We start from the raw sequence: 14,902 nt of genomic DNA, 5'->3' as shown, positions 1-14,902 counted from the left end.
CATGTTTGAAGAAGATGGCCTGTCAGCTCCACAAAGGTAATCTTCCAAATGAAGTCGTCATCTCTCGAGGCAACAGCGTAGACCTTTCGCTCCTGCTGCGAGCTGTCAAGCACTTTTCAGATAGCGAAAAACTCCCAGACGTGGCGTTCGTTACCAGCAATAATCTCCCGAGGCCAGACGGCTGTGCGAGGATCCAAACAGATGTACGGCCCGGCGGTGGCAGCAGCAGTGCCCTCCCCTCGGTTGTCTCTGTGCTGGGCCCATCACTGCTGTCAACAGCTTCAGCTCACATCCCTTAATAGGGGGAGGAGGAGGAGGAGGAGGTGTTGTGGAGGTGAAGCACTAGGCGAGTTGCACACGTGCTGAATGTGATGCTCTCCCCACGGACATACCGTCCAAGTTCGCCACTTCCCCTTCTCACAACCGACTGCCACAGTTACCTTCTCTGCGGCCCCTGTGGGAAAAACAGGCAGTGACAACAGCACCTCCAGCTGTTCTCCCAAAAGGAACTGTTGACAAAGCTTGGAGCTTCAAACGCCCCAGTGATGTCAGACACCGCCATAAAAGAACAATCCAGCAGCTGTTTTTAATCCTGGAAGGAGCTTATGTCCTCGCCCTCAGTCCCTCACACCGTGAGGACAGTGCCTTGTTCTTGTTCCAGGATGTGTTGGAGACACCAACAAGCCCTTTGAATTCATCAGGACTGGCACAGGTGCAACAAAAACATTCCCTCAGAAAAGATTAAGCCAGCATGAGGCGCTGATGCATCTAACAGCGCAAAGGTGCGTCAAAAAACACAAAGCAGACAGAGCTCTGTGCTGTGCTGCAGCTAAAACCAATCGTGATTGTGAAGAAGTTCCAAAGACCAGCTCAGACTGGTTACGTCCTACTTATGGAGAGACGAACCCTGATGACACTGATATACGGACGTAGAAATCACACCAACAAAACAATCAATGCAAAAACATGTCAAAGATTACAATGAAAAAAGCAAAACAAATCAAAACAAAACGCCAAAAACCAGAAAATTAAAACGGAAAAAAAAAAAATTGTTTCAGAAAACAAAAGAAAATTTCAAAAATCGAAACAAAATGAAAAAAGAAAAGAAAAAAAAGCCTTAACAATAAGTAACCAGCGAAGGTAGATACTATGGGACTTCACTGATTTGATGACGACGTCTGATTTTTGACATTTTTTTTCTTCAATGTTTGTATGCTAAAAATAGTTGAATGTTTTGTGCGGAGCATATCTAGTATCTCCAAATACCATTTGACTGAAATGGTGGACAAATGTCCTCATCCGATCAGCGGCATCCCTTTTCCAGTTTCTTCTTTAAATTCATTTTTTCTTACTTTTGGAAATTACTTTTGTTTTTCAAAACGTTTCATTCTTTTGTTTAATTTTTTAGGACTCTGTTTTGATTTCTTTCTTAAGTTTTTTGGGGGGGATTTCTAAAATGCAATGTTGTATTTTTTTATTTGTTTTATTTTATTTTTTTAAATTTTCATTGTGATTGCTAATATGTTTTTGTGTTGAATGATCAGGTAGTGTGATTAGCATTTCAGGGCTGATAGCTTTAATTTGGACACATTGATTGGATGGGAACTGGACTGAGAGTGACATCACCAAAAAAAAGGATTGACTACAGCACCTCCTGCTGTTCATTCTGTTGTGTCCGGTTCCAACAAAATAAACGCAATTCAATAAACGATGAGGACGTCGCCATGTTGGAGCCAGAAGTCGTCAGTAAGCAGTGATTTGTCCAAGCTAGTGTCAGTCTTTTATGGCGACCAATGCCGCCAATCAGGAGTGAGCTTGTTGGAAGTCCACACCCTTGATACTTGAAAACATGCTACATGACATCTGTTAAACCTGTCGAACGTTCAACGTAAGACATTCTTTTATTGAGGCATCTGATTGGTTCGTTTATGATTATCAAGGATAATCAGGAACATGTTAAATAAAAGCATCAGCTGTTTATTTCTCTATGAAGTCTACGGGATTTTGAATCCTTCCTGTTTGTAATGATGGGGGGAGGGGTCACTCAGTCCAGTTCTCATTAACAGTCAATGGCTGGACAACAGTGGGGCGAAAAAACCACCTTCATAGAAGAGATGCTCTGTTGTTCAGAGCCTCAGTCGTCCTCTGAGAGGCGACATGCTGTAGAGCTTATGCTGTGTTGACCGCTGCACGTCTGGAACATAATAGTGTTTTAAGCCAAAGAGGCATGTGAAAGCTCGCAGCCGTTCCAGCTGTGATGTTCATAATGAGGACGACGGGACGTGAGACAGGATTTGAAGGGGCCTCTCCTAGGCCCTTCTAAGCAGTTAGCACTTTGACCCAGATAAGCGCCTTGCCAAGGGTACACTCGGGAGGGCTGCTGATGGAGGGCTCAGATAATGCCTGCATAATTCCAGTGAAAATCACACTCGCCGTGTGTACACAGCCTCCAAACATGCAGACACAAGGTCTTCGTTTCTTCCTCATCCCTCGCGTGTGATATTGTGAAGACATAGCTGGCAATAAAAAGGTATTACCTGTGTCTGAGACACCAGATGATTAGTATCTGAGTGTTGAAGGCAATTCTCCAGGGCAAAGACAATGAATTAGTTTCTTTTAGAGTCAAAACAGTCTGATGTGTCCTCTGTGCTTTCAGAGCAGTAATTCCCTCAATGCTCCTTGTCACGTCATAAACATATGCTGTTGCCTCGTTCACCTGGGGCCATTTCCTGCATTAGAAACAAAGACCTCTGTGAATTAGCTGACAGCATCCTGTCATCATCCTCTCTGTAAAAATAAAAAAAGAAGCTGCTGGAGGCAAGGAGGATAATGGACATAAAAGGGAAAAAAATGACCAGTGAAGAATATGCCTGACAAGAATTCTCACTGCTTTTCGCTCCATCTCCATTATGGAGTCAAGAAAAGGGCTGAAGAGACTTGCCTTTTCCTTAAAAGCACTTAAAAAGCCAAGGTCACCCCATGGTCAAATCAGCAGAATGAGAAAATGGCTGAAGGGGCAAAAGGCTGGTGGCAGATAACACCAGAATGCACTATCTCCCCCCTCCACATTTAGTGACGGGAGGACGAGGCATTGGCACACTTTTCAGAGGGCTTCCCGTTGAAATGAGGACCGGGGACACAATAAGATGGCCCAGTTTCACCAAGTATGACGGCGCATACATCGAAGTGCTCTTAGGGAATGAGGTTTTTGGTGGAGCTGAGCGAACACAGCCTAAGAGCCAAGTGTCCGCCTCCACGGATGGGTTTCAGATTCAATTACTCAGGTGAATTTCAAGCAAGGAAGTCAAAAGTCGTTAGCATCATTATAAAAATGAATCTTTGAGCTGAACGGGGATTTATGCTTGGTCAGCATTAAAAAAAACCAAACCCGTTACTTTCCACGGGTGCAAAACTCGACTAGCAAAACATGACGTAATGTAATCAAGTAGAGGGCAGACGGCTTGTTGAGTATTCTGTGAAGTGTTTGATCGATCCATTTCTGATGCCGTTTATTCAATGATGGAAATCACATTTAAAAATGAGAGCTGCTAGTATCTTTGTCATCACTGGATAGTTTAACTTTCTGTAACTTGCTTTTGTTTGTAGAATCAAAATTCAGTGAAGCCTATTTGATATATATTTTTTGTTATTACAATACAAACATGATGCTGGTTAGCTAAAGCCTTAGTTGGAAACTTGAGATGACAGAGTCAGAGTTGGTCAGGAAAATCTTAATTGCAATCCTGAGATAGCTGGTTGTTTGAGAGGTACAGTTACAACAGTGGATCAGTTGGTGAGGATAGGTACCCTGGTGGAAAAGGACTACACTTCCTCCAGAGAATACTGGGGTAAGGTAGGCCAGCATTAAGCCAAGGAGAGGGCCAGAGACGACCTTATGATAAGGGACCTCATAGGAACCCAGACGTAATTAACATCATCCAGGTGGAAGAAAGATCCTTCCAGCGACCCTGCTTCATGTACCAATTGAAGTGAGGGGTAGATTATGCCAAGCAGTGTCTGATACAGGGTGTACTTAGAAATAGAAATAGACAAACCTGTACAAGATATACAGGTGGTCCGCATGAAGTATCAAGATCACAGCTTGTTGAACCCGTAAAGCAGATATTTTCATGCACATTATTCTACGGGTATACTCTGGGCGACAAGTTGTAGCGAACACTTATGTAAGAGTAAGTAAAGGCCCTGTATATTTTGCGCATTTTCCAGGAATTAAATTTTGGTCTTTCCTGATACATGTGTGATAGATGTAATTCACAAGTGTTTCTTGCGTTTGTAATTTATCGATGTCCGCAGATGTCCGTCAAGGGGTCGACAGGTCTTCACTTCACGTGAATTCAGTTTTGAACTCTTGGTTGATTGAGAATTACGCAGTTTATGCATATTATACGTAGTTTATATGCAATTATTACGCTCATTTTAAGTGGTTTACATAGTTACCTTGTTTATATGGTGTCTGAGTATTTAAATATACAAGAAGAAAATGAAGTCAATAGACCTGCTGAACATAAAATCTGCGAGAATAAAGACATGGGTTTCTGTGAAAAATAATTATAATTGTTCTGAAGGTGTAGATTGTGGTCTGATAGGTTACGTTGTCTGAACTGTTTGAATTGTTCACCTGGCGAGAGACGACCACGCCCTCCCAAGCTTGTTATTTGGGGCTAGCGCCGGTACGTCAGAGAGGGAGGCAGCGGAAAATACTGAAGAAAGATCACAGAAACAATACGTCCTCCTCTCCAGATGATCTTGACAAACTGGACTTGAAGACTTGAAGAGGCTTTTGGGTTTCAATTCAAAGCCCGGGTAGGGTTAACAGGAGGTCGCCAACTGGGACATTGGAAGTACTTCAGTGAAGTGAGCGTATGACTGATAGCGTCGAGGCCAGCTGTCTAGTTTCCACTGTGCAGTGTGGTCCGGTCTGGTTTAGAATGGTCCATAAAATTCAGATGAGTGTTTTATCTACAAAGTTGGACCATGTGGGATGAAGCTAATACCAACAATAATGGAGGTCATCCAGAAGCTCATTTTTTCCACTAGGTTTTTAGTACTTGGCAAATGCAAAGCATTTACACATTTTTTAAAGGATTGCGGGTGGTGAAGAGAGCAAAAGTAACTATAGTAGAATGAGGCGGAAAAGCAGCAGGCTTGATCAGAAAGAGACCAGTAGAAACAAAACACATACAAACCAGATATTGAATGAAATGAAGGCAAAACACAAACATATGGAGGCTGTGGTGCAGAGGTGGAGCAGTCAACCTTTGATTGAAGATTTATTTGGAAATGAAGATTGCAGATTTGGTTTGCACCTTGCCTGTCCATCTGTTAAACATTCCTTGGGCAAGACACTGAACCCCACATAGCTACTTGTAGTAATAGGCTGGCACCAGTGTTCGGCAGTGGAGCCACCATCATTAGCTGTGTTCCCATTACACAAATGCACAAAACTTTATCAAAACCTTTACAATTACACAGTTTCCATTAAATCATAATCATGCTATTATGATTTAATGGAAACCAACTCATGCAATAAGTCATTTAAAAACATGGCGACGGATGTGAACAATACTTTGATTTACAGCAGATACATTCAAATTTCTGCCACAGCACTAGCGCTCATCATTATCTATTAAAGGAGACGTCAACGTGTTATTCAGGTGGTGGAGCAGCAAGCTCCTTACACGTGGGAGCGGCTACGGATGAAGAGATTTTGGGAAACCGTGGTTGGTGATTTTACAGAGGAGCTGTGGATCCTACAATTCCACATGACATGCTCAACTTTTGATGAGCCGTGTGAAGCTGTGGGACCTCCTGTTATGCAGTGCCCAAGGCAGCCAGTTCCTACCATTGCCATCTGGTTGTTGGTCACATGACAATTGAAAAAAGTGTTTCTATCGCAGTTATGCACAATATGTCAATTTTGATCCCCTTCAAAAACCACCTCCTCCATGCACAATTTCTTTTCTCGATAAATTCAAGTATTTCAAAAATTGTCACGCTTTAAGTGAATTTATTACCGCAAATCCAATTTGGGCAATTTCATAGTCAATGGAGACACTGCTAGTGTGTGAATGGGGCTGTGACTGTAAAGCGCTTTGGGCCTTAAATCAAACTACGTAGAAAATCACTTGGGTGTCTTCCTCCTGGTAGGAGTGGCCGGCGCCTGCCTTGCTGTCTTCTGGACCAACCGTGGGCTTGGTGGGTGACTGCCTGGAGTGTGGGTCTCCCTTGGGGGTCCCTGGCCCATGCCTGGGGCTGGGGTGGGGGGATGCTCAGAACTCCTGGGTGGTGGTGGGTTGCTCGTCTGGGGCTGGGCGTGCTCTGCTGGGGTGGGGCGCCGCGTTGGGCCCTCCCGGCGCGGCAGGGGGGCTGCTCTTTTGGTTGGGCTGGAGCTTGCACTCTCTGTCCCCCAATGCCTCACTCCTCTCTGGCTTTGGGGCCCCTGTAGCGGTCCTACTGGCCCTGGCCTGGTTGACGGATTTGATTGCCTGACGGGCGGTTGTTATCTATTTGCTACCATGCGGGTGTTGGGGGGGGGGTTCATGGCTGCCGCTGCGGAGGGAGTCTTGGTGTGGGAATGACTGGGCACTCTCTCTCTTTCTTTTTGCATTCCATCATATCCCCCCTCTCTAATATCCCTCTCTCTTCTTCCCTCCTTTCCTTTTCCGCCCGGTCCAACACAAAAATGTTACAAATATGATTAAGATGAAAAATGTTTGGCCTAGATTACGAAAGAGGTTTATTCAGACATACCTCTGGTGTGTCAGAAGATTCATAACCCCTGTTGTTAAAGTAAAATATGTCCAACACGAGAGGCCTTCAGCTCTGATCTGTTAGACAGGACGAGTTAAAAAAACAAAAGAAGAAGGTGGTTTTAGCGGTAAACAGTCTTTTGGTGTAAAGGTGTAAAGCTCGACCCTCACATGTCGCCAGTGTAATATAGACACAAATAAAACAGATTTGACTGCAACTATTGCAGAATTTACTTTGGCTGGAAAAGGTGAGGATCTGGGGCCGTTTCCTGTTTTCACGGTGGGTGACAAACTCATGAGGTATGCAAAGTAGTGTGAATCATTCCTGGAACAACACAAAACTCTGGAAGAAAAGATAATTAATATGAAAAAAATCTGTTCTTTGGAATCCTCCTTTTTACTGTTTTGTTGAGAACTTAAAACGAAATTTCATTGTGATGACACTTTCTGCAGAAGTGTATCATATTAAATATTGTTGTTTTCACTGCTGTGTTTTTTCTCTTTAAATTTGCCTCATGTTACTGGAAGTAATCGGGCCAGAATATGTTTTTACAATGCAGTTACTTCACCCTTACCAACAAGTTTGCATTGTCTCGTTTGGTAAGGTCAGAAGACCAAGTGTGGATATACACTGTACGGGAAGGTAACACGTGAACATACCCAGCATTTACTACTGAAAGTACCATGTAGTTGAGTGGAAATAGGGCTGACTTTCTTTTACAGTACAGTTTCATTGTACTTAAGGGGTAAGTACCAAGTAATATTCAAGTGAACATTCACCACAAAAGACACTGTGGCACAACATGTAAATACCCAGTAAGTATATTATAAATACCCAGTATGTACCACATAGGTATGAACCAAATAGTACCACATAAATACACAGTAAGTACCATGTAAGTACCGAGAAGACACAAAGAAGTACCCAGCGAGTCCCATAAAAAGTACCATGTAACTACCCAGTAAGTACCCAGTAGTTACACTATAAGTACCATGTAAATACCACTTAAGCACACTGTAAGTACTGTCCTGTAAAAGAAAGCATTACCGACTTTTCATTTGAAGTGGTCGTTTACATGCAGGGAGGTGTGAATGTAGTATTATGCTTCCTTAGAATTTTTCATCATTAGTGTTATATGATGGAGAATGTGTGATTAGGTCATTCACTAGAAGACATTTATCGTCAATAGCACTGCCCTGCTCATCTGGTGATGATCGAAAACATCTTTTAGGAAGAAAAAGGCCTTCAGAACAACAACTGATGAGGTAAATGCACTAGATCCTTACGCTGACAATGCAGACTTTTTTTTTTTTTCCTTACACAGACATGTTTTAAAGATCATACATTTTCATCTGCCAGACCCAAAATGAAAAAGTATGGTCTTTTGTTTACACACTCAAGAGTGTGTGATTAGATAGCATTCGGCCTCCCCTGAGTCTCCAGCAGCACGTGCCGCAACATATATTAATGACTTATTCAGAGACTTGTGTTTCTAGTTATTCAACCTTAACCACTGTGTTTGCACAGCGGCAACAGTGAAGTGTGAAGTAGATCCTGGGGTCACCACCCAGACCTGTAGTTCTCCATCATCAGCCTAATATTTTATAACCTTGGTTATGCAAAACAGTGTGGCATTTTTGAAGGCGGGAGTGAACACGCAGGTCTTCACGAAACCCCATTTCTCTCCTGTAACCTTTCAGTAATGCAGCAGAATAGCATTTTGCTGCAGCAGTTTGTGCTCACACCAGTGAAGCTTCTGCTTTAGAAACCCACTGCAATGAAAATGGTGTTTTGGGTGTTTTTAACACATTTTTGTGGCATTTTACTGATGATGGAGGACATAAATAAAGAAAATTAGTCTTCCAATTTATATTTCTGAGAAAGTTTTTATTGTTCTGAATCAGGAGTGGAAGAAGACGTTATTTGTGACGTGAAAATATATTGCGCAGGCAGCAAGCTCTCTGCTTCTCTCTGCAATGGGGAGGGGAAGGGGGGGCGGTGTTGCTAATGAACTTTTGTCGCTCTGGAGAAACTGTCCCAAAAAATGACAAAGGATTTTTTGATTTTGGCTAAAAACAGCATAATCATTATTAAAAGACCACTGGGAACCCTTTAACAATAGATCAAATGATGATCAGCAGCAGCACAGCAGCAACATATACCCCTTTTGTAGAGCCTGGAAATGGGAAGTAACTGTGTTTAATATCGTCAATTCCCTTCTGATGGTGAAACTGATCATGTCATGCGACAGTGCAGGAAGCCATCTGTAATTACTTCTTTTACCTTTAAGTTTAGCTGTGAAACTGCCAGAAACCTTCCGTCTTAAGAAGCGTGAAGTTAAGCAAAATTTTCAGCTAATTAATAACCGTTAATTAATAAAAAATGCCTTCAGTACTTGTCTGTCTATCTCCCTGCGCTCACTTGTTTTTGGAACTGTGGAGGCAATTTATTTTTATAATCAGATGAAACAAACGAGGCACTGGACCAACTGTAAAACAATTACACTTTAATTAGCAAGCATTTAACTCTTCTGTGACATTTTTGCTCAGAGCTAAATCAGCCATCAGTGAATGGCTCCCTATTGGCTAATTTTCCAGATGAGATTACCTCTTTTTCTCTGAAGAAAAACTCAGGCGGGGACCAGACCTGCTTCAACAGAGCACCTCCTCCTCTGAATGGGATATTCAGCTCGAAAGAAATTAGTTAATATGCTATCTTCTTTTTTTATTCTATTAGAAATAGCAGTATTTTCTGCTAATTCGTGTTTAAAAGTTCTCATGTTATCTGCACAGGAGTTGGTGAAGCTCTATCTGCAGCTTTTGGAGACCCAATGAGATTTGGGCTTCTTTCTTTTGGCTCTGCAATTACACTTGAGGGGGATCTGTTGCTGTCAGTTTGAGATGCTGACAATGAATGTCCTTTGCCTTTGAAGTGCTTCATCTTGCCTCAGGTAAAAGAGTCCATAACTTGGCAAAAAGGAAAACTTTTTGTTTAGTTCTCCGCCTCAGGCAGCCTTTCAATCCAAGCAAGCTTTTCGGATGTTGAAATATACACATTACACATCCAAAAGAGTCCGTCAAAGGAAGAAAAGAGACAAACATCCACACTCATTTCATCAAAGAGCAACTAGACCACTCTATCAGGAGAGCATGTTGCACATTTCCTCCTACCTTTTGAAAAATCAAATCAGAATCCACTAAAAGCTTGTCTGTCTGCATTATTAATGCCTTTAGAGTAAAAAGCGTAGCCAAGAGTATGCCTTGAATCCAAATCTTCACCCGGAGATGCAGGAAAAGTAGCTATAAAATCATGTTCATCTTCTTGCGCCCATAAACATCTTCATGGTTGTGTTTTCAAAGCTATTCATGAGACTGGAAATTGTGTCAGACTTCAAACAAATTCATTTTGGAGCCGTCAACACATTGAGTGCAGTATCTTTTCTTGCAGGTGGGAGATGTGTTTTCAGCATGCTTTGCACAGACACAGCTGTTCTCACCTCCAGAGTAGACGCTCTTGTGGTTTATTATTCCCCGCAACTCAGCACACCAGCCCGGCTCCACCTTTGGCTCATTTCCCGACAATTTCCAAGCTTCCTGTAAAATGAATATGCATTGGCTTTGCAGTGAATCCATTTACAAGACAGAATGATAATGAAGAGAAAGTGGTTGAAAAAAAAATCCAATTGCTCTTGTGTAAAACTGCTGCTCAGTGCCCATAATGAGATGCCGTTTTAATAAGCTGATATGTAGTACAATAAAGCTGTTTGGTAAACATGATTATTTATTTGATGACATGCAGGCAAAGACAGATTGGATGTGAAAACTAAAACACTTCGCTGTGGCTAAATTGCAGAAAATGTGCATTTTTAGGAAGTTTTTCCTTCAAATCTTCCATGTCAGACAGATTCAACTGCTGTACATGGATGTTGTTCAAAATTCCTAATTGCAAATAACTGCCCTGTTATGGATAAGAAAGAGAAAAGCCCCCTTTACGTTTAAAAGTGGTGTAAATTCATGGCAAGGAGACAAATGCACTCTAAAAAGGAAAAAGTTGATCCAACTTAATTGAATCAATTCAATTGGTAACACGTAATTGAATTCAGTTTATTCAACTTAATTTTTTATGTTAATCCAAATTAATTTTACATGTTGATCTGCCTTAAATTTTTGTTTTTTTTGTATATACAAACTAAATTGACACATTTTTCCAAAGTTTCAACCAATGGGCATTGTAATTTCCATATCAAAGACATGAATGACCCAGCAATGTCTTGCATTACAAGGCAGGAACGCATGAGTCGCAAACTTTGTCTTTAATATTGGGATGTACAGTGTTGTAACGCTCAAGGGGGTTGGTCATCATCCTCTCCCAAACTCTCACTAATAATGCAGAAAGAAATAAACACAACAGTTTAAATTACAAGTTAAAACAGAGTAAAACAGCTAGACAACAAAACCCATGGACAAAAACTCACACTTAAACCCCAATCTGGCCAGATAGGCAAAGAAAATGGTATCCCACAATTCCTTGCGCTGCCTTACGTTATGACGTCATGACGCATTGACTGCTTCACACCAAAGTTACACCAACTTAATTGAATTAAGTTGACTGAAAGTAAAATAACTATGTCAGACAACTACGTGTTATTTTTAAGTTGAATGAACTAAAAAAAATGATTTATTTTCCCCAAACTAAATAATTACGTTAGATCATTAAAAAAAGTTTATCTTTACAACTACATCCCAAATACTCTTTTTAGAGTGTATTAAAGTGGAGAAGAAGATTACAGTTTTTTTTTAAATACCTGAATACTCTGGTTTTAGTAAGTATTGCTTTTAATCTACTTTCTTTCTGCACTATATAGGGCCCAAATAAAAGCCTTACATTTGTTCAGAAAACAACAGTGTGCCTCATAATCCGGAGTGCCATATATATGGTTTTTGAGAGGTACACAGCGCTCTGTCAAAATGTTCGGTTGGGAGTTATTGTGAATATGCTAGCGCGGATAACATATAGCGGTGTCAGACAGTTTTTTTGACATGCAAATTTTTGGTTGGAATTGGAGATTCTCATGTAACTAAGAACATTGGGAGTTTTTCGTTTTCGTCCAGTCCAACAAAAAAACGGTTACAAATATAATTAATAAAAATAAAGTTTGGCCTAAATTACAAAAGGGGTTTATTCAAATATACACCTTGTGTGTCAATAGCTGCGTTTACATGGACAAAAGTAATCGGAAAGAACGCCTGATGGGAAGAAAAATGCGTCATGTAAACACGCCGTTCGGAATACTCTGCCCCGGTCAGACTCGTTCGGATCAAAATTTCTTTCCGATCCAGATAGGTGGGTTATGCCGATTGTTCATCCGATCGTTGTTCATGTAAACGGTCATTCTGATCGTGTGTCACTACTGCTACTGTAGTAACACTACTCACTACAGGTACGGGCCAGGAACCCCCAAGGGAGACCCGCTCCGCGCTCGGACCACGGTGGGTCCAGGAAGGAGTAAGGCAGGGGCCAGCCGCCCCCGCCCAGGAGGAGGGCACTAGGAGAAGAGGGGGTCCACAAGAGATGTTGTAAACTTGGCCCGACCAGGCCCACCCACAGTTGGAAATTTGGCGAGGCCCAGCACTCAGGGGCAAGGACCAGAACCCACACCATAGGGACACGGACACCCCCGGCTCAGGTGTGATGTGATCCCCGGCTCTTGGCCTTGCCAGAGAGCTCAGGGATCCCTCTCCCTGCGTGGAGAGAGCAGTGCCGGGCCCAGGAAACCAGCACCCAGGGGACGCGGCCACCGTTTATAAGGGCCCAGTACCCCCTACCAGGGATGGGGTAGGGGACAGATGGTCAAAGGTCCCACCTTCATTGCGAAATGCGTGTGTGTTTGTGAGGGTGTGTGTGTGCATGTATGTGTGTATATGTGGGATTGTATATTTGGAGGAGTAAAGGGTGTGTGTACTAAGGGGGTGCAGTTCCGGTATTATTAACACTACTGGGCATGCCCAAATGATTTATTCCGACCGAGAGTGTGGCCCATGTGAACGTTTGTTCTAATCGGAAAAAGGTTTTCTGATCCCATGTGCACGGTTGAATTTTAACCCGACCATTGATCCGATCAAGATATTTCGCCCATGTAACCGCGGCTAATGATTCATAACCCCCTGTTGTAACAGTAAAATCTGTCCAACACAAGAGGCCTTCAGCTCTCATCTGATTGCTCAGCTGTTGGACAGGACAAGTTAAATAAAGGTTGTTTTAGCGGTAAATATGCTAACGTGTAGCGTGTTACCAAGAAGTTTTAGACAATGTCCAAATTCCTTCCCTACTCCATAAATACTAAAATAAGCTAATGGTGTGGTACTACCTAGTGCTTTGGATATTAAAAGCAATTTTGACACAATCCACACTTCTTTTTAATCTGTTTTTAAATGTAAAATTTCACGTCACCAATTTCTCGAAGGGAAAACCTAATCAAAACAAGTATTTTACTATGACGATTTATGAATCCACTTTGTTCTAATAGTAAAAATGCTGATTCATGGTTTATTCAAAAATTACATTTAAACACATTTTTGTTCATATGCAAATGTGATCAATGTTACTCAATCTAGTGCACTGTACTTGAGTTGGCTCTGCAAACATCACAGAGCCAACTCGAGTGGACCCGAGTCTGCAGTACACCTCCACCTGAAGGCCACAGACCACCCCTTCGAGGATCGTGAGGTCCGAATTTTAGCCAGAGAGAAAGGATGGTTTGAGCGAGGAGAGAAAGAAGCCATCTTTTTCAAGAAAGAGAAACCTTCCCCTTAATAATAACGGTGGTCTCAGGTTTGATCTTATATCCCTCTACAGCAGTGTTCTGAAGCCCAGACAAACTGGACCAGTTTCCCGGTCATTATCAGCTGAAAGAGATGACCAGGTTGGGGAGGGTTGCCACTGTCTCCTTAACGCCAGCTGAGGACAAGGACTCCTAATGACCTGAAACCATTTAGTCTACGCAAATAACACTATCAGTTTCAGGTCTGACTCCTCCCCCATGAGCACATATAAACCAGCTCTTTTACCAGCTGTTTCCGAATTGACAACGCCTTTTGGATAAGAGCTGAAACGTCTTTAACTTTGAAAACCAAGTCCAGATAAATTTTAAACCTGCTACTGCGATTTACTGCAATGAGCGAACCCCCACTCAGGAGAGTGGCTCTAGGCAAATGACCATGAAATATTAAAGATTCATTCATTCATTTTCTGAATCCCTTTCATGGTCACAGTGTTGCTGAAACCAACCCAGATATGGAGATGGGGTACACACTGAACAGATCACCACTCTGTTGCAGGGCAACACACACTCACAGCTGCACAACTAACGACACTTTTGAATCACCTATCAACCTATGAAGCATATTTTTGGACTGTGGGAAGAAAATGAAACACCCAGAGAAAACCCAGTATAGCACCATTAACATTTTTATAATTATATTACTATATAGTATGGCAAAGAATATGTTTTTTTTCTTGCTTAGCCTGGTGATGCTGTGGCATATCAGCTCGATTGGTAGGTAGTTACAGCATAAAAGCTATCCATACATCACTATTGTAAAAGACAAGTTTCACAACTCCAATGAGTCTACAAAGTTCTCTAGAATAGTGATGAGATGAGATGAGATGAGATGAGATGAGATAAACTTTATTGATCCAGCTGTGGGGACATTAAATTGTTACAGCAGCTCTGGAGATCAAGCACATTGTGCAAAGACAGGTGAAAAAAAAAGCCAAGGTGATGACAAATAAAGCAAAATAAAGTTATACAACGCATCAAAATACAACTTGACATACACTGTACATGGATTGCTAGAAAAATAACCTCCTCCAGAACCGGAAAAGCAGTAGTGCATTCAAGTTTGTCATCAATAAACCATTATTTGTATAGTTAGACTGATAAGTTGTACAGTCTAACGGCAGTTGAACTGTACACTGCTCCTTCTTACACAGCAAATGTACCAGTCTGCTGCTGTTCAGCGCCGCCACCGTCTGATGAAGTGGCTGAGAGGTGACAGATTTCAAGAAAGTAAAAAGACTTGTTTCAAGAAAAATGTCTTATTTTGTGTCATACAAGAAAACTATCATAATA

At 41.9% G+C, this 14,902-nt stretch overlaps 1 protein-coding gene across 2 annotated transcripts in view; it reads right to left on the bottom strand.

Moving 5' to 3' along the window:
- mgat4c (MGAT4 family member C) overlaps positions 1–14,902 on the bottom strand; it is a 181,773-nt gene that overhangs the window by 15,395 nt on the left and 151,476 nt on the right. For both annotated transcript variants that reach the window (XM_020701581.2, XM_020701582.2), the window contains one exon: positions 10,268–10,364. In XM_020701581.2, the coding sequence (XP_020557240.1) occupies positions 10,268–10,364 (97 nt within the window). The remainder of the gene's footprint in view (positions 1–10,267; positions 10,365–14,902) is intronic.

This window comes from Oryzias latipes, chromosome 6, assembly GCF_002234675.1.
Source record: "Oryzias latipes chromosome 6, ASM223467v1".
In the NCBI taxonomy this organism is placed as follows: Eukaryota; Metazoa; Chordata; class Actinopteri; order Beloniformes; family Adrianichthyidae; genus Oryzias; species Oryzias latipes.
This window is presented reverse-complemented; position numbering and strand designations above follow the sequence as displayed.